The following is a 19,732-nucleotide window of genomic DNA, read 5'->3' on the forward strand; positions in this document are numbered from 1 at the left end:
TGAAATGACTGATGTCTGTTTGTTACTGCACCCTAATCCTACATGTGTATTCCGGAAACTTTACTGAAACCTTTCGGTGGCACCAGAGCACTCGTGAACTGCCCAGTTATGGCCAATAGTGGCAATATTTTGACATAAACTTGCATGTATTAAGTTAATACCCTACAGTCCTCCTAAGGGCCATGCACTTATCTTTTTGGATTTCTTTGAAGCAGTAAAGTATATTTTGAGGGAAGAGAGGAGTATAGATTATGTTGACTAGGTGCTGATGTGATAAGATTTACTACTTACTGTAAACTTCCCAAGGCTGAGATAAAAAAATAGCATTTGCCTGAAGTGAAAATAGGCTAAACACATTTTTGGTCATTACTCAAATGCAGTTTCTGGTGCAACATTGTCAGGCATTCAAGGAAATCCACCTAATTTTTTTTTAATTCCTAGTTCATTGGGCATATACATATCAAGGCTATATTCTAGATAGGTGATCCAGTTATTTTAGCTTTTTAATGATGTGCAGAGGAAGAATACGGTGGTTGCTGCTTTATTCTTGTAAAAGGTAAAAATGCTAGGCATATCAGGAGTGTAAAATCTGTTCATTCCTTCTCCATGTACAGACTTGAATTCTACAGCCTTATTGGGCTTCCATGACACTGAACTTCCTCTTTTCTTTTTTCCTTTCAAACAACAAACAAACAAACAAACAAACAAAAAAAGGGAAAAAAAACCCGAAAATGTAGGACAAAAAGATCCAGCTGTGCTGGGTCATCTGCGAACTACGTACGTGTTTGTAGTTTGTCACAGAAGGGAATGGGATGCAGGTCCAGTGTGTAATGTTGTCTTGTCTACTGTTCATCTTTGTTCCTGCTGTGGTTGCCTCTTTTTCCACTCCATTTCTTTTGGGTAAAATTAAGCTGGACTATTCTGACAGTAAGTAAGAGCCAGGGATCACTTGACAGGACTTTGGAGACCCTTAGTCCATTGGTCAGAGGTTTTTTGTGTGGGATGGTCTGAAGCTATATAAAATCTTTGAAACTGTATTTAAAATCACAGTCAAATGTAAAAGCGTCTTATTTTAATAGAATATGGGGAGTGTCTTTGTGAAGGACCTTTGGTGTGGGAAATACCATCTACAAGGTGTGTAACTGTCTTCACCAAGAATTATAATAATAAAAAAACTTCACAAAACTAGGCTGCAGGAACCAATGTTGAACCTTTTCACAGTAGTGCTGTGGAAGCTATTTCCTCAATAAGTGTTATACTTTTATTCAGATTCAGAATTAATATCAGTCAAGGTGGTTGTTTTTCTCCACTCAGAACCGAAGTAAAATTGTAGCTAAAACCAAAAAATCACAGTGAGCCTTTGGAGAGGTGGACTTAGTCTTTTTTTTCTGATACAGACCTAGTGTCTGATTCCCCTTAATAAATGACAGTCTGTCCAAAGGAGAGTGGGGCTGAAATGTGGGAGGGGCTACTTATTTCTGTAGTAAGGTACCCTGTCTGTTTCTCAACCATTTTCCTAGGGATAGCCAAAGCACATCACCTGCACCATGCCTGTCTTGGTTCCTCATTTTGGAATTCTTTTGGGGTTTATTGTTTTTTATTTACATATCTGCATAGACATTGTGGTTGACAAAAAGGCTGCAGTTAGGAAAGTCTTAGTTTTGTATGAGCCTCTGTTTGGATGCAGGTAATGCACAGAATTTTAATTATTAAAATTTATAATTTCAATTTAAAATAGTAATTTAAATTTTTTATTTACAAAACTTGAAGAAGCAGAGAAGGAGCAAAGGAGGATGGAGCAGAGAAGTGGTCTGTGCTACTGTGATACCCTGTAAGTTGGTAGGGGTAATAGCTAGGGGTGGTGATACATTAACAGGGTTTGTGCATGCTGCTTTCAAAGATCTTTTTGTGGTATTTCACCCACTCCTCTCTGTAGTGCCACTTTCCATCTTTTTGTTACCTGGAAGCTCTTCCAGTAAGAGAAAACTACCTGGGCAACTAGTTTTTTTTCAGCACTGTATGCTCAGGTTTGGGTCTTCCAAGCATCCCCGGAGCTACAAAAAAAGATGTTGACAGTACCCTGGAGTTTTTACCTGACCGTCGTGTTTCTAACATGCAAGTGGGCTGGAGCTGGCTCTGCTCCGTGCACTGTGTTCCAGGAAGCCAACAAACTGACACATTTCCTCCCACGTGACAAAAAGTGTCTGTCAAAGTTCAAATTCAGATTGAGAGGTTGCTTCAAGAATGATTTCCTAATTTTTTACTTTTTTCTTTTTTTTTTTTGTAGCCGGCAGATGGCAGCCGCTGTCAGTACATCTGTGCAAATGAGCTCTTCATCCCTAGGGAAGGCTGCTATCCTTTCTGCTCTGCTTCTGCTTTTAGTCTCTTCCTTCACACACACTTGTCACTGGGATTCGTGCGTGAGCCTCCTGGAATTTAATAAGTACATGATTAGAATAGGGATAAAGCCAAGCATAAAGGAAAAATGTTTTTTAATTGATCTTGCTCAAGATGTTGTGCAGAGCTTCTCATGCTGGTGCTGCAGGTAAGAAGGCAGCTGAAAGTTGAATTGCATTAGTATTGAGAACATTGAGTATTCAATTTAGAGGTAATTCAAAACCAGTTATATTAAAAATTAGTAATGTGAGTTGGAACCCATATACAATGTCAGTTCTAGGGAATATGGAAGATAATTCCCAGGCTAGGGGATAAGCAATGTTAATTTTACCTCTGAAGTTGTTAGGCTTTTTTTTTTATTTTCTTCATTTTTAACATGTGGATCACAGAATTTCAGATAGTCCTACAGAGAGAACGCTATGATAGAATCAGAAAGATTTGGGTTGGAAGGGACCTTAAAGATCATCTAGTTCCAATGCCCCTGCCATGGGCAGGGGCACCTTCCACTAGACCAGGATGCTTAAAGTCCTATCTAACATGGCCTTGAATGTTTCCGGGGACAGGGCATTCACAGCTTCCCTGGGCAACATGTTCCAGTGCCTTACCACCCTCACTGTAAAGAATTTCTTCCTTTAATCTAAATCTATCCTCTCTCAGTTTAAAGCCATTACGCTGTGTCCTATCACTAAATGTCCTAGTAAATATCCCTCTCCAGCTCTCTTGTTGGCCCCCTGTGTATACTGGAAGGTGCTATAAGGTCTCCCTTCTCTTTTACAGGCGTAACAACCACAACTCTCTTAGGCTGTTTTCATAGGAGAAGTGCTCCAGCCCTCTGATCATCTTTGTGGCCTCCTCAGGACTCTCTCCAACTGGTCCACATCCTTCTTATTTTGGGGGCCCCCGAGCTGGATGCAGCACTCTAGATGGGGCCTCACCAAAGTAGAGTAGAGGGGGAATCACCTCCCTTGACCTGATGGTCACACTGCTTTTGGTGCAGCCCAGGATATAGATGGTTTTCTGGGCTGTGAGTGCACATCGCCAGGTCACGTTGAGCTTCTCATTCACCAACATCCCCAAGTCTTTCATCCCAGGGGTATTCTCAATCCGTTCTCTGCCCAGTCTGTATTTGTGCTGACCCATGTGCCTTTTTGAACTCCATTAAGTTCACATGGACTCACCTCTGAAGCCTACTAGAAAGTTTTACAGATGCACATCAGAAAGGTTTAAGGCCTCTTTTCTCTCAGCAGCAGACTCCATATACCTGAGCATCTAGACTTGAAGCCTGTCAGAAAAAAGCATCACCCAGTCATCATCAGTGGTGTAATGACAATGGAGAGCTGGCTGTCCAATCTGACACACAACCCCTTGCCTACTCCACGCTTGCTCTGAGGCAGGTCTTCTGCCTTTTGTTGTTTTTGGTAAAGGGTGCTTATGAATTCTCACCAAGAAGAAGATAGAGTAATTGGGTCCAAAATAGTCCTTTAGAAAATTATAATCCTAGGTACATAAAATTATTGGAACTGACCTCAATTGTTACACCATAATCAACTTGCAGGGGCCAAGAGGAGACTACAATGATCTGGTTGCAAAAGCAGCCTTCCTGCTACGATTGAGGATAGAAATAGTCATCTATATTAATAAACTATCTGAAACAACATCTCAACCTTGGCCATATTGATCAACATAACTGGTCTACTCTGGCCTCCAATCGGGAGGTCTGGACACACACCATCTATAACGCTGCTGATGCCTTTGAGAACGCACGCAGGATCACTCTTGGGGAGAAAAGACAACGCAGAAAGAATCGTGTCTTGCTGCATATACCACCTAAGGAGTCTTTCTGCTGTGCCTTTTGCAGTCAGACGTGTCTATCTCGTATTTGCCTTTTTAACCACCAGCGCACTTGTAACAAATGTGAGTAGAGCCCTTCCCAAATCTTTGTTCCGAAGCCTAGCCATGATTACTTAACATCTCTCACCACTGCTCTTGAAGACTGCCTTTAACACCTGGGGCAAAATGTATATTAATACAAATTACTTTTGATTAAAACCATTATTATTTTAGCACAAAAAGGAAGGGGGTGGTAGAAAGGAATGTTCTCTTTTTAAATATTTAAATACTCATTATACCAAAAGGATACAAATTACTGGCTGACTGACAACTTGCTAATAATAGCTTAAAAATGCAAATAGAACTATTATCTCAATTGACACTAATTGGAACTCCTTTGGCAGCCTGGGAGGGCAGGGCAGGAAGGTTTGATTGTTTCCTAGAGCTGGAATTGGGTTGGCAAGGAAGTGTGGGGAAGATGTGCTGTGGATAAACAGGTTGCCATCTGCAGACATCAGAATTCATTATGTTATATTTCAAGAAACTGTTCTGAAGTGCTGTCTTGTGCCTATGTACAATATTGGTGATGACTGCTGGTGCCCTGGGCTGGTCTCACTCATGCTCACATGATGCAGGCCTTGCCTGGGCTGAATTGACGCAATGGGAATCCAAGCTGCAAATGCTCAGGTGTCACAAAACAACTCTTACATCTTTTGGGAATCATAAAAATTCACTGCTTTAAAATTCACTGAATTATAAACACTTTTTAAATGCAGTCTTAGAGTAGCTACACCATATGTATATATTCCTTCAGTAATCAATGTGTATATTCTCCAAGCAAAATTTGCTTCCAGAGGGTATTGCTTGAATTTTAATGCTTTGGTGCACAGAAATACAATATGCCTATTGTTGTCTGAGTGTTATAACAGTGAAAATAAAATGCACTTCTATGTGCCAAAATTGAATGTCTGTGATTAAAGGTTTCTTCTGTTACCCAGCTAGATGTTTTCAATGCAAACTAGTTCATGTAGAAAACAATGTTAAAATTATATCAGCATATATTGGCACTGAGGCACTCAAGCTCTGGTTGAGAATATATAGCATGAATTTATGCAACTCTTTACCTGCTCCACACAATTCTGCCCTCTCTTGCTTTCAGATGGTGTCTCCAATGTTAACATAATGGTTTACATATGATTGGAACTTGATGATCTTATGGGTCTTTTATGATGTATTGGTGCACATCTTATACCTCTTAAATCTCTTACAGCTATGCTTCTGAAATAAGTGTGAGAAATGGTTTAGACAGGAAAATAAAGGCTTTTTTTTTTTTAATTTGCAGGAGTTTTTGTAAACATTCAGTGTTCTCTTTTGTAATTTCCTAAATTTCTTTGCACTTAGGTAGCACCTTGCAGAAGTGACTGGTTAGGTACAGGGTGTGCATTGCATTTCTAGTTCAGCCGCTGTAGTTACCTCTTGCCAAGCCATCTCACCTTGATCTCCCTCCAGGCTTCTGGGAGAGCATGAAGCACCATGACAGATGAAGTGTTTTGTTGTTTAACAGTCTGTTCACATTTCATTTCTTCTGTATGCAGTAAGTGGTGACCTTGTTTAATTTGGAGATGGATGAGAAAACAAGAGGTGGTTTGTTGCACATGCTCTGCATACCTCTCTTTAAAAAGGAGTTTCTGAGCTGATGAGTTGCTCTTTTATTCTGATGGAAACCAGATATCTATCAGAGGTGGAGCAGTGATAATTTTGAATTAATATCATAATGAATTTCATACAGCTTCTCCCATTGACAAATGTTTTAGTCTATGCTCTATCAGTACCATTAAAAGAATAATGCAAAAAGTGTGTTGGTCTTTCCTGAAAGATGTTGTTTGTGGATATTTGTACACTTGCTAGCAGTGAAAACAAATTTAAAAAATCCCTGCTCTTCCAGTAAAGACTATTTTCTGCAAAGGTGAGTGAGTTATTTTGGAGATATATGAGGACATTCGAGTGTATCTGGAACAGCAGGTGGCTGCATCCTGACACAGTACAACTCCAGGGAAGCAGCTGCTGTGTGCTTTTGTCCTGTCACCCTGGGAGATGTTTGCTAATGCAGTCTGTGATATGCTGGCTAAGGGAACTGTTTGGGCTCATCAGAAGAAAATTTTGTCATTACCAAAGTTTGCACTGGGACTTGCTTGATATCTCTTAATGCTAAAGCCACTATCTAAGCCATAGTTTAAGAGACATAGTTTAAGGGACAAAGTCTGTATTTAAATAATGGCTCTTGGTAGCTCTGAAGGAGCTGCTACTGACATACTCTGAATAAACAGCATTTTAAAGAATCACTTTAATGATTTACAAAAACCTCTTGATATTGTTCTGCTCTAGCTAATGATGACTGGGGGCTGGATTCCTGCAAGATCTCTGTGCCTAAACATTTCCAGATTCTTCCTTTTCTTTTGGTTAAGATCGTGATGAAAATCTCCAGCTTCCTGATGTGAGTACAGCGAAGGATTTGCAAGTGCTGCAGAACCTGAGCTCCCCTGGTGAGATGCATACGGTGGAGCCAAACCCCCCTCCCAGCTCCCCAGTTCATGGACCGGGTATGTGTGCCATGGCTCTGGCTTCCCAGGGTAAGTTTGGCTGCAGCCTGCACCAGGGATGGCCAGTCTCCATGCAACAGCAGAGAGATGGAGATGCTGGATGGAGATTATGTCCTCTGGGTCATGCTTGGGCAAGGCAGGCTGCCGAGATCTTGAATTTGGCATCCCCATCCAAGGGAAGTGAAGTTTCTGTGTGTGAGGGAGACAGTGCCTACCAGAAGAGCAGCCACTTGTCAGGATGCAAATGAATTATGTGTTTCTGAGGGAAAAAAGAAACTAAAAGGGGGCTGAGTATGTTGGAGGTGGGCTGTTACATCAAACTGCCTGTAGTACCTCCCCAGTGGTGACCATTACCAGCATCACCCTGAGTTCACTCTTCGTGCTGATTTCCTAGGAAGATTTTTATTGCTTTATTTAAAGCTCACTTGCATTTTGCTGACAGATGCCCTTGCTGCAGTGTTATTGATTAGTTTTTGCAGCCTGAAGGGTGTCAGACTGTTGCCATCAGAAAGAGCTAAGTCTGTGTCACAGTCGTGGCTGGCTGTTGTGGAGATAGCGGGGGATTTAGTGAAAGCCTCTCCAAAACCTGCAATGGCTCTGGAAAGCTGGCCCTGCCCAGCAATCGAAAGCATAAGTGGCCCAGTGGCCCAGGGCTGCAAACAATGCTGTCCAATACATAAAAGTGTTTAAAAGCTGAAGAAGCCTTAAAAGGGAGATTAAAGACCATGGAAATTATTTAGAAGTCCCTTTGAATTACTCAGTAATGTATAGACTATATTGCTTAAGACTAAAGGCAGATAAAAGATATAAGAATAAGAATTCCTGTGTGAGTCTCCAGGATCCCTGGATGCCTGTGAGGACAAATGTTTGGTGAGCCTATGGTAGGGACGGACAGCTGCTGAGCTGGATGCTTGCAGATGTGTTGTTTGTGCATCTCCACATCTGCCCTAGGCCTGCTGGGCAGGCACAGCCCCACAGCCCCAACATGGCACAGCTTGACCAAGCAGTCCCTGCCAGCACTGAAATGTGATGAAGGGCTTTTTTTGTATTGTTGGTAGAATTAGTTGGAACATTTCAGACAGTGCCTTTTGGTGTATTTGCTTTATTTCTAAGTTGGAATAGATATCTATACAAACATATAAATCAATGCCAATTTTAACCTTACTGTTCAAAACCCAAATTAGCACAAATCTGACATTATTTTACCACCAGAAATTAAAATGAGTTGTTTCCAAATACCAGATTAAAACCACTGATCAGAATGACAAGTAAAAGGAGACTGCTTTGGTCTCCCAAAGGCTCAGCCTTGGCAGTGGAACAATGGTAGTAGTGCCATGACACGCTTGAGGGAAGGGATGCCACCAATAACAATTTTTACAGGCACAGGGAGTGAGCCTGTGTGAACTTCATGAAATTCAACAAGGCCAAGTGTAAGGTCAGGGCAATTCCAAGCACAAATACAAGCTGGGCAGAGAATGGATTGAGAGCATTCGTGAGGAAAAGGATTTGGGGTTGTTTGTGGATGTGAAACAACATGATGCAGCTCATAGCCCAGAAAGACAACCACACCCTGAGCTGCATCAAAAGCAGTGTGGGGAGCAGGTTGAGGGAGGTGATTCTGTCTCTCTACTCTACTCTGGTGAGACCCCACCTGGAGTACTGTGTCCAGCTCTGGGGTCCCCAGCACAGGAAGGGGATGGATCTGTTGGAATGAGTCCAGAAGAGGGCCATGAAGATGATCAGATATTTAAACTGAAAGAGGGTAGATTTAGATTGGTTGTAAGGAAGGAAATCTTTTCAATGAGGGTGGTGAGACTGCAACAGGTTGCCCAGAGAAGTTGTGTCTGTCTCATCCCTGGAAGTGTTCAGTGTCAGTTTGGTTGGAGCTCTGAGCAAACTCATCTAATGAAAGATGTCCTTGCCAATGGCAGAGGGTTGGACTAGGTGATCTTTAAAGGTACCTTCCAACCCAAACCATCTATGTTTTTTCCAGAAAAGTCAGTCCTATCTGTTTACTGGATGCTGTTAAATAGTACTTGTGCTGTCCTGCAAACGTTTAAAGCCCACTCTCTGTGGCTTTCTCTGGATGCAAATATGTTTGCAGTGGTTGCCTCTGCGAGGAAGTTTGTGAGATGTGCAGGCTGCAGGGAGTGAACAGTGGAGCTTTCACTTTACTCTCTGCATCTCACAATTCAGTGCACATGGGCTGTGAGCTCTGGGAGCACTGTAGGCTCCCAGGGTAGAAGAACAGCATTTTAAATTTTTTTCTCTTTTTTTTAATTTTTTTTTTCACTGAGCATTATTCAACATCCATTTCCACAGTCCTTCTGCCATGTTGTTAGTCAGTCAGCTTCCCCTCCTCACAGTGGGAGCTCATACAGAAGTTTATTAGTTTGAAAATTAGTGCTGGCAAGATGAAGAACTGGCAGAGTGCCAGTACAACCACTCTCACACGAGTGTGGTCCCTGTTGTAATTCGGCTTCAGTTTTCCTACCACACACCCCCCCACCTAGCTAGATCCCCTCCTGCTTAGCTGAAAGTGGGATCTGTTTTAAGCATGGGCACGCTTAGGTGCTGCTTCTAACCTAGCAGGAGAGAAGTCCTCACCCACCTGCTCGTAATGGGGGCAGTTCTGCTGATGCCTTAGGTAGCCTTGAAAATGGAGGTTGTTGAGTTCACTTCCAAAACGGAAATAAACAACCAGTGAATCCCTTCGTATTACTTATTACTTGGTTTGTATATACTGCCTGTTTTCATTGCTGATTCATCTGCGATGAAAGCTCACATCATAGCATCAAATGGAGAAGTACAGCTTTTAGCAGGGGGAAAGAAGATAGATCTCCAGATGCCCTGGCATCTGGTGAGATGTATGTAGCATTTCAGGACTGTCCTGCTTATATAGTAACCAGAGAGTTTAATTAAAAAGATAATTACACTCACTTTTTTTTTCTCTTATATTGCATGGATTCAAGTCAACAGGTGCTTTATTGTGAATCTGAGGGCTAGAATTTATTAAAAGCTTAGCTTTCAAATAATAAACCTACAATCCTGGATGAATTCCACAGCAAATTATTCCACTTGGAGCTGGGGAGTACACCACGCCCTTTTCATTCAGACAACATGCTTCTTGATTTCCATCAGGTTAAGGATGGATGGCACCTTGTGTGACCTGGAGCAATCTCAGAAATTCCTGTCTCCAGTAGCATATCCTCCAAACATTCACCAAACACATATGAGGAAGCTCACAGCCTCCCTGCAAAAAGAAACCATTAATTTGATATTTCTTTCCAGTCTCAGACTCTTGCTTGGATCTAAATCTCATTGCAGACCAACGTGGGAAATAACTCCATTACTATCACCAAAAGAATTATGTTGCAAAAGCCCCAGAGTAGTTTTTATTTAAAATGTTACTGTCATAAAATTCCAGACTATGAAATGAAGACCTTGGATTCCCATTCAAACATTACCCACCCCCTTTTTAAAATATATAGATACATAGTCACAGAACATAAAACATGCTGTAATGATACAAATATATTTTTTTGATACAGAAATTACAGTACATTATAAACATGAAAACAAATTGAGGCACTAGACTGAACATCAGCTCTGTTCTGCACTGGCTGTGAAGCTGATAGACTCGCTTTCAATGAACAAAAGAATATTTGCTTGGTTTAGTAAACATAACTTTATGGGTCATATCAAATGATGTGCTTTGTTGTGAGACATCACCAGGGTTGCTGGTCCTTTCAGAACCACAACACACCTACACAACATGTATCACTGCCACAATATGAAAAATAATAATTTTATTGAATGTACAACTCAAAAAAACCCAAACCCCATCAGTTGTTAAATAAATAATTATTCCATACAGTGGTTAGTTTATATTACACTGCATTGGCCATCAGAACAAATGAAGTTTAGTAAATAATGCGCAGGAATGTCTCATTTACGCCTCCGTTCATAATTCTGTGCTATGCTCCCTTCAGAGGACCCTGCAAAAAATGAAGCAGAATGAAGCACACAGTGCAGCCTTGCATAAACCCCTGCAAGCACAAGAAATGTCAGAGACCTGCAGCCAGCTGGGTCACTGCTGGACCTCAGTGGCATATTTGGAACAGAGGCGAGGCCTCCCTGCCCAACCCTGAGCTGCTTTGATTTGGTTTTAACTCTCAGACTCCTGGAGGCTGAAGGTCTGAGCAGTGTTTTCTACCTATCGTCTGTTGAGCTGCTTGAAGTACCATTAATTCAGAGCCCATTTACCTCCCAGTAATCCATCTAATTTATGGGATCTGAGCATTCAGGTCAATTTGTGGGTAGAGGCTTTCTGCATGGACATGTCCACCTTCGTTCCTGCACAGTCAGCTCTTTGTCAGGTTTAAACCCTCCCTGTCCCCAAGCCCTGCACACAGGGTTAACTTTTACTAAAGACTATGGCAGAAGCCAAGTTCCTCAGATTGACTCAGACTTCCTGTGGACTAGCTGCAGCCTAAAATAGTCTTCAGTAACGTATTTTGTGTTTAGTAGTGGTAGATCTCTCCTTCTTGCTCTTTTAAAATGAGAGTGAACCCCAGAGAGCCCTTCTTGGTCAGGTCTGTGCCCAAAACAGGGACTGAGACATCAGCATCCAATACCCTGCTTTGTCACACAAGACTTAAATCAGCACCCCACTCACACCCAGCAAGACAGCGTAAACTCCTGCACATTGCCAGAGTTCTCAGGGGCTTTCTGCAGAAGAAAACCATAGCACCAGGTAAAGATCCTGCCCAGTTAAACATTTTCCAGTAGGGATAAGTAAGGATAGTCCTAACGCTTACTACTCCTGATCTTGCTCTGATTACACAGTCCTTAGGGGAAGCAACTTCTTACCATTTCCCTCCCAATGAATCAGGCAGAAAAGCAGTGAATTCTAGTTTAACCTGTCAGGCAGGTATTACATAGCCCAACAGGGCAAAACTTCATTATTCGCCTTTGTTAGAAATACCACATAATAGTAGCCTGACTACTAGCAATTGGAAATTAGGGCAACAAAATCTTTACATTTTTTAAAACATTTACTGTACTTTATATTCTCATATTAATGTAAATGTAATCCCAATGGAAACCAAACCCACTTTATTACTTCCAGGCTATTTACTTTTGTGATAGCAGATATATTTACAGGTATCATGCATTTAACAGCTATTGCCACCACAGATAAAATTGTATAAAATTATTCATGATACATAGCAATTTGTAAAATGATGCAGAGAGCAATATTGCTAGTTTTAAACGGGGTTTAATTGAAAATAAAAGTTACTGACAACCATAATTGCAGAACGTAGATCACAGCATGTATCCACATAATATAAAGGTGTCAGCTAGTAATTTAACTTTTATCATCCATTTAACAAAACAGTGGGAACTATTTCAGAGATGTGAAATATATATTAGGGTTTTTATTTTTTTAATTCCCATTCTGGAGAATCAACTGATACTTTAGTTCACACTGAGGGATTTCCTCAGTACAACCCTATAGCACAGGGAAGGTAGAGCTACAGGCAATTTGCAGGTACCCACAGGGGTTCTGCACATCAGAGGAGAGGAGAATCCTGCCCCATATGGATCCTATGGAAAATAATACAAATTCTCAGTATCCGCTCAAAGCTTAAAATGCTTTGGGTGAAGTGAAAAGCTGGAAGAGGCTGGGAATGTTTAACAGCTTGATCTGCAGAATGAGATGCTGTTCTTCCACCTTCTGCTCCAGGTTTTAGGAATAATGATGTCCAGAGACAATGAGGATATTCCTTTACCCGATGAGGTCTGGATTTGGACCACAAATGTAAATGAACTTTACATTTTCAGACTCTGAATTTTTCTTGGCATGTCCGTAAAATTTAGATTTTTTTTCTTGTATTAGTACTTTGGGGACCAGCAGACCATGCAAGGACAGGGCAGTAATGAAAGTGTCCTGGAGACTTTTACCTGAGCTCTCCTGCAGCTCAGACCAGCCTGACTATCTCAAGAATTGGAGTAAAGCAAACCCGGAAATATCTTGGGTAACAAAGAAAATCCTGGGTCTTTTTCAGAGAACTCTGAGTCTACACTACATAAACACTGCTTCTTCCATCCGCTGGGAGAGAACAAAGAGGCAACGGAATGAAGAGGCTGTATATCACCAAGTATCAGATTTAGTCATATACATACCAGAATTTAAAGATCTTTTGCCCATAAGTCCAACAAAGGAGTCTGTTTTATGCCCTGAAAAAATATATTTAGGGGTGTTTTAATACATTTGAACTAGGCAGGCTTCTAAGATAACGTGTTTTAGCGAGGAAGGAAGATAGGCTCCAAAACTGTTTATCTCACAGACCAGTTGTTCACATCCCTCTCAGACAACAAAAAATAAACATCAGCCTGACTAATCAGACTTAACAGGTTAGACCAAGGCACAGGCCAGTTAGTGGACATCTTCTCATTAGTTTAGATAGACTTTTCGTTTTGTGGATTTGTTTCTTTAAGTATAATGGAAAAACAATGACCACTAAAGGATTCTTATTTCTCTCCCAGTACAATTCCTACCGATTTGAGAAAATGCACAAGAAGGCAGTGTCTTGGTATAGCCTGCATCTGTGTGAGGCATCTCTTCTATCTGTTGTCGTTTTATTTCTGTAACGTGGAAGAAAAATCTCCCTCAGAGGTCAGGCAGAGCCCTTACTGGAGAGGAAGCCAATGGGACTCTATGTCTGGACACGTCTGAGCTAGACAGTCTGGCTTTGTATTTGGAATATTTATGAGTTCAGGTATTACCTTCCTGTCCCATTAGTACTTCTCAAGGCACTGGATGTGCAGAGGATAAATTACTCCAAGTTTTGGCCTACAGCATATATCAAGATATAGTAGCTATAGTTTCAGATAAAGAAGAATAGCTCATTTTCATTCCTTATCTAAACTGACTTTTGAGGTAAACTTAGAAATTTCTCTTTGGAAAGAATTTTGCTTGGCTAATTCATCTACAAAACAAGATCCTCAGACCTCACATGTATTAATTCAATCTGAAGCAGTTTCAGAAATCTATAATTTTTTTACTTTTGTCAGCAGGTTATTTGGCATGAGCTTTGTATCAAAGTGTTTATTGGTCTTCAGAGACATAACCCTAGTGAAAGCATCTTATGGATAACAGAACGCTGAGACAGTTGTTGATCTCTGTGGACAGAGGAGGTGTCACAGAATACAAGATCATTTTTACTTACTAAAAGTCTTCCAGCTTCTGTTTAAACATCTTCAGATAAATTCAGAGAATAAAACTGTCACTGCGCAGAACAAAGTAACACCACAGTGCTGATACCATCTCCTGCTTCGTGTTACACAGAAGCAGAGCAAAGCACACTATTAATGGGGCAAGATAGGCTTGTTCATATGGCAGCACATCATCAATCAGCCCCTACTGTGAGCACGGATCTGATTCCCAGCCAGACAATGCTGAGAGCACAGATACAGCATCTCGCATGTGAGGACATGGGCTCTCCTGTGAAAGCATTCTTGGGGATTTGGAAATTCAATACTCTAATTTTCCAGATTTTGTCATCTTAATTGCTCCTCTCTGAGTCTGGCAGTAAGCCCGCCTTGACTATAAGAAAGGCTTACAGAATCCCCCCCTAGGGAAATAAGTGAGAGCTGCAACATCCGCACATTAATATGGATTGAGATTTCAAAGCTTGCGGCAGCTCAGATGAGATACAGGCTCACAGCGGCACTGGGGTGGAGGTTTCAATCCTTTAACAGAACATTTCTTCACCAGAAGTGCTGCCATTCCTCGGCTGAAACCAGTCATCTTCTAACTAATCCCGTCAAATACACTATTCCCTATTTAATATCTTCTAATAATTACTTATTTGCATTTTTTTTTAAACTTACTTTTGTGAGAGATCTGGCCATATCCTGATTGGAAGAGAAAAGGAAGAGAAAAAGCGGAAAAAAGAGTTGTCGTAAAAGGATTGGCATACACATATGATACTACTGCAATGTTTTGAAAAATCAAATACAAAAACTACCCTATGCATATTCCACTTAAGGGAAATTAAAGTGATGGTTTACAACTGCATTTCTCTTCGAAGAGACTGCAAAAACTTGTTTTAGCTAAGCCCACATAATTTAGATCAGTTTAGCTCCAGTTTCTTAGATCAATTCTTGGATCAGTAAACATGGCAATAATTGTACACAGAACAGATTTCCCTACATGGGCAATTCAGTAGCATGTATGAATTATCCCATGAATCGTCATGATATTCCTCACCGGGATTTGCGTGCTGTAATTGGTGCGCACTTGGCACTTTAATGTGAAGCCCTCTCTTTTCCAACTGGTGAGTTTATCTGATACAAAACTTGAAATAAACTATCAAACAAAAAACCCCAAACACCCCACATGGCAGCTTTTGAAAAAGACGTAACACACTAAACCCGAGCGACAACCGCTGTGGAGTTTGGGGAGGCACTAGGAGAAGGGGCGAGTGGAGAGGCGTGAGAAGCAGCCAGCCCCCCACCCCGCTCACCGGCATCCCGCTTGCCCATGAGGCCGAAGAACTGCTGGGGCCGGGGTCTCCGGGCCATCCTCTGCAGGAAATGCTCCAGGGGCAGCGGCAGCTCCTCCTGCGGGGTGACAGCGGGCGGCGCTCAGCGCAGACCCCCCACCCCGTTTTGCCCAGGCAGTGCCCGGCACCGAGCCCCTCGCTTCCGCACCCCGCGGGGCCGCCAGGGCTCACCTTCGCCTGATCACTGTCAGACCAGTCGGACCAGTAGCTGAGGTCGTCGGTGGCTCCCATCTCCTCGGCCAGCGCCTGCGCCGAGGCCAGGAGGAGCACGGCGAAAGCCAGCGGGAGCCTCATCGCCGCCTCGACGTCCTGCGGGGGCAGAGGTTGGAGCCCCGGCACCCCGAGCCCCGGCGGAGCGAGCACGCACAGCCCTGCACACACACTCACAGCTGCCTCCGGGGCACACCTGGGGACACGCTACCTCGCACGTATAGACTCCACAGGCGCCGAGTCACACCACCCTCCCTTCCCCCCGACTGCTACAGTCACCTCTGGACACACGCACACCCCACACATAATAGACTGGCACGCAGCTCGTGTGCACACCAGTGCACAGTCACGCACACAGGCAGAGGTACCCCTCCACACACGGACATAGAGGGTTATACATAAACACACCTTCGCACGTCGAAGTACATCCAGGTATTCACCCCTTCCCACATAAATACACCCAGCCAGGTACATCCCCCTCATACACACACCCAGGTACACATGCATCCACTTACAAACTCACACAAACAGCTACACACCTTAGATGCTCACACCTACGTAGGGATGCAGCTCTCTACACACACACACAGGTGTCCAGAGGTACACCCTCATTCCTTCACACATCAGGACAGGCACAAAAACATGCCGGCACATTCAGAAGCACACAAGCAGGTATAGGCACCCACCCCATAGAAGTACACACATACAGACCCCCCGCACCCACGCACACTCCTCACAACCATACGGACAAGCGCACCCTCACAGGCACGGACGGACTCCCGGAGGCGCACGCACCGTCAGCAGCGCGGAGGGTGGGAGATGCTCTCCGAGCGCATTGGCCGGCCAGAGGAGCGCTCCCCACTTTATATACCTGGAGACGGGGAGGGCCGAGGCAACCTCATTTGCCTAAATGCAATTACCCCCGGTTTTGTGGTCCCAGCCCCGTGACAGCCCCCACCCCCCCCCCGGGGCGAACAGCTCCCGCCCCCCTCTCCCGCTCCTGCGGGGTGCGCGGCGGCCGGGCGGCTTCTCCCCGACATTCCCCCACCACACTCCCTCCCGCTGCAGCTCCGCGCCCCCGGGGCCGCCCCGCACTGCCGGGGCGAGGGCGCGTCCCGGCGGCGGCTGCGGCTGCGGGTGCGGACGCGGGATGAGGCTCTGGATGTGGATGCGAGATGCGGGCGCGGACCTAAGGCTGCGGATGCCGCTTTTCACTTCTGCCCCCCGGCCCCGGTCCCCCAGGGCAGGGAGAGCTGCTCTCGCTGCGAGCGGCACCGCCGGGAGGGAGAGAGGGGCAGGAGCCGGGGGCGAGCGGAATGCGGGGAGCGAGCTGCCTCCCGTGCCCGGGCAAGTTCCTTCTCCCCAGGTCTACCCTCCCTGTGCCACTGCTCGGGCGGCCCCGGCCCGCTGGGACCAGAATTGAGGAATGCACGAAGCTGAGAAGCGCCTGGCTGAGTGATTGCACCCCAGGTCTGGCGTGTGTGTGCTTGCAGACGGGCTGCCGGCACAAGGCAGCAGGCTGGTACCGCTGGGCTGGCTGCTGTGACAGGCGAATGCCTTTACTGGAAATGAGCCAGTCTCTCTAGCAGCACATCCCTGCCTGCATCCTTCCCCTACGACAATTTTGCACTGCTGCTGGCATTTGGCTCATAATTACTTAGGTTATCTTCCCTTTCATGGTTGTTCCATCTTATTTCTCCAAGGTCAGCTGTGCATGAGGCTTCTCAGCTAATCTTGGTGATCTCTCAGCCCCCATGTTATCATGGTGCACGGTACCACAGCCTAAATCATGCAGTCTGGACAGAGTTAACAGTGTTTCTTTTGATAAAGAAGGGAGTACTCAGGAGCTGGAATAAGCTCCTCCATACCACACCTCTGCTTGCTCCAGGATGCTACCATTGAGGTGACAGTGGTAAATCTCCTCTCTTGTGGATCCAAGGAGGACTTGGGCCTTCGTTCTCTAAATAAAGGCATGATTAATGCCAGGCCTCTCTGTTAACCAGAAATGCTGCTCAGAACACAAAGTATTCCCAAGAGCACGGCCAGGAATGAGACTCTTCCAGATTCTGGAGGTGTCTACTCTTTGTCTATAGGACTGCACATAAATAAGAAAGATTGTGACCCAGTGAGCTGAGGGTTGCTCTAGTCAACACAGGCTGCTTTGACAGGGTGGTTGAGAAAAACAGTGGTTTGGAAAAGCCCAGTAAGGGACTTCGTGCAGTACCTGATGTGGGCACCTCTGCTGAGACCACAAGCGTTAGTGGTGAGAATGCTTCTCCTTCTGCCTGTTGAAAGCTGGCAGGAATGGCAATGTTTAGCATCTCTGGGAACCCAAACCATCAGATTTTCATGCTGCAGCTTTGATAATTCCCTTTGATGTGTGAACTTTGAAAACTCTTGAAGAAAAGTTGTTTTCTTGTGGTTTTTTTCACTATGTTGTTTCTGTTAACTATAGTGACAATAGAGCAAAGGTCGTATATATCAAACTAGGCTTGCCAATCCTACAGATGTTGATGAAGCTCATGTCTCACAGAAATCCTGAGAACTCCCAACTTCCTGTGAAATCAATTTCTATCATCCAGGAATCCACAGAAAGTTTTAACTAAAAGTCTCTGTTCTCTAATTCAACATTTTACCAAAATGGATATAATCATAACTTGACCTATGAAATTACAGGGATTTTCTTTTTTGAGAGAGCAAGAGAAGAAAAATTAAAAAGGGGTTCGTTCTATTCTTCAGAAACTTTAATGAATTCAAGTAGTTTATCTAGACTTATTAGACTTATCTAATAGTTTTGTGGAAGAGAAAAACTGACTAATAGGTCAAGCTCACTTTTCTCTTTCTCAATTTCTAAAATAAATTGGCTGTTTAATCATTCTTAGACCTGCAATACCCAGATATTGCACTATGAACTTTTCAGGAAATGAGCAGCTTTTATGGCTAATGAGCAAAGCTGATTCCTAGGAAGATTTTCTGAGTTCATTTTTTTCATGTGGAAAGGAGATAAAAGACTCAAATAAGAAAGCAAGAGCTACACCTTGACCTGGAAGCAGCTGAAGCTACTGCTTTTGTGCTCCCCAATCACTGCCCTAGGGATGCACTAGAGCATGGTAAAATGTCCTTTGTACACAAAAAACAAACCACAGGTTTACCAAAACTGCCTCTTTCTCAGACATATTGTATTAGCATATATCTATCTATGAGTAACCTTGTGAATAAATATGTGAGCTTGCATGTAGGTACAAGGTGTCTGTGGTGAATATACCTGCTCTATCCATGCTCAGGGCACAGATCCCACCCTCCTGTTACAGTTAGACCATGTGATTTCTAACAACAGGGTGAAGAGTTTTGTTTACGAATCAGGAGATCATTAGACTCAAAGTAAACCAAATAGGGATTGACATTTCTTGTGAGGGTGACAAAGAAAGACACTTTTTGAGTTCTTATACAGATATTTCCCTAATCAAGGTTAGGAGCTGAACAAAAGGCACTTTTTGTAGCTTGAATCTCAACACTAATGGAAAACTATTCGGGAAGCAATTGCCTGCGAAACACACCTCAGAGAATTGTTTTTACAGTAGGCTTAATGTAATACCTCCTGTGTGATGATTCTTGTGAAATGTTTATTTGAATTTTATGATGATGTTTTGGTTTCCAGTAAAATGTCCGGTAGTTTAGTGGTAAGTCGCGTTGGCTGCTACACTGTTATCAACAGCAAATGTACAATGGGAAAATAGCAAATTACATATGACTATGTAAGGTTTTGTGCAGAATGCAGGTCTGAATATTCTGAGCATGCACAATTTCAGAGCACTTGACATGAAAAGAATGCATCTGGTATTGTTCTTCAGCGGCCTTATGCTATACAATTACATGCTATGTATTTAAACCTAGACCCTAATTCTCATGTATTTTGAGATCTCTTCATCACTTTACCAAGGAGCTACAAATAACAGACAGCCCGAGAACAGTTATTTTATATAACTTCAAAAAATTAGGGATGAGATGCAGTCTACCTAAGTACAGTGATCCTGCCTGTAAATATACCAGACCTCAGCTCTGTTTTCAATCATGGCAAGAAGACTGGAAATGTTCTTATCCAAAGATACAACTTTATAAACA

The 19,732-nt window shown here is 43.3% G+C and overlaps 1 protein-coding gene across 4 annotated transcripts; it reads right to left on the reverse strand.

Annotated features, from left to right (window-relative positions):
• Positions 1–10,194: 10,194 nt before the first annotated feature.
• TAC1 (tachykinin precursor 1) lies at positions 10,195–16,511 on the reverse strand. 4 transcript variants are annotated; one of them, XM_064676761.1, is made up of 6 exons: positions 16,406–16,511; positions 15,572–15,709; positions 15,362–15,458; positions 14,727–14,750; positions 13,017–13,070; positions 10,195–10,825 (listed from the first exon to the last, which is right to left on the reverse strand). In XM_064676761.1, exons 2-6 carry the CDS (start codon positions 15,692–15,694, stop codon positions 10,776–10,778), a joined length of 348 nt encoding a protein of 115 aa, XP_064532831.1. In that variant the 5' UTR covers positions 15,695–15,709; positions 16,406–16,511; the 3' UTR covers positions 10,195–10,775. The 4 variants fall into 4 exon arrangements, with proteins under 4 accessions (XP_064532831.1, XP_064532840.1, XP_064532823.1 ...); XM_064676770.1 differs by lacking the exon at positions 13,017–13,070 and having other exon boundaries at positions 16,406–16,510; XM_064676753.1 differs by lacking the exons at positions 13,017–13,070; positions 16,406–16,511.
• Between the last annotated feature and the right edge of the window lie 3,221 nt (positions 16,512–19,732).

This window comes from Pseudopipra pipra, chromosome 1 (assembly GCF_036250125.1).
Source record: "Pseudopipra pipra isolate bDixPip1 chromosome 1, bDixPip1.hap1, whole genome shotgun sequence".
NCBI classification, from domain to species: domain Eukaryota; kingdom Metazoa; phylum Chordata; class Aves; order Passeriformes; family Pipridae; genus Pseudopipra; species Pseudopipra pipra.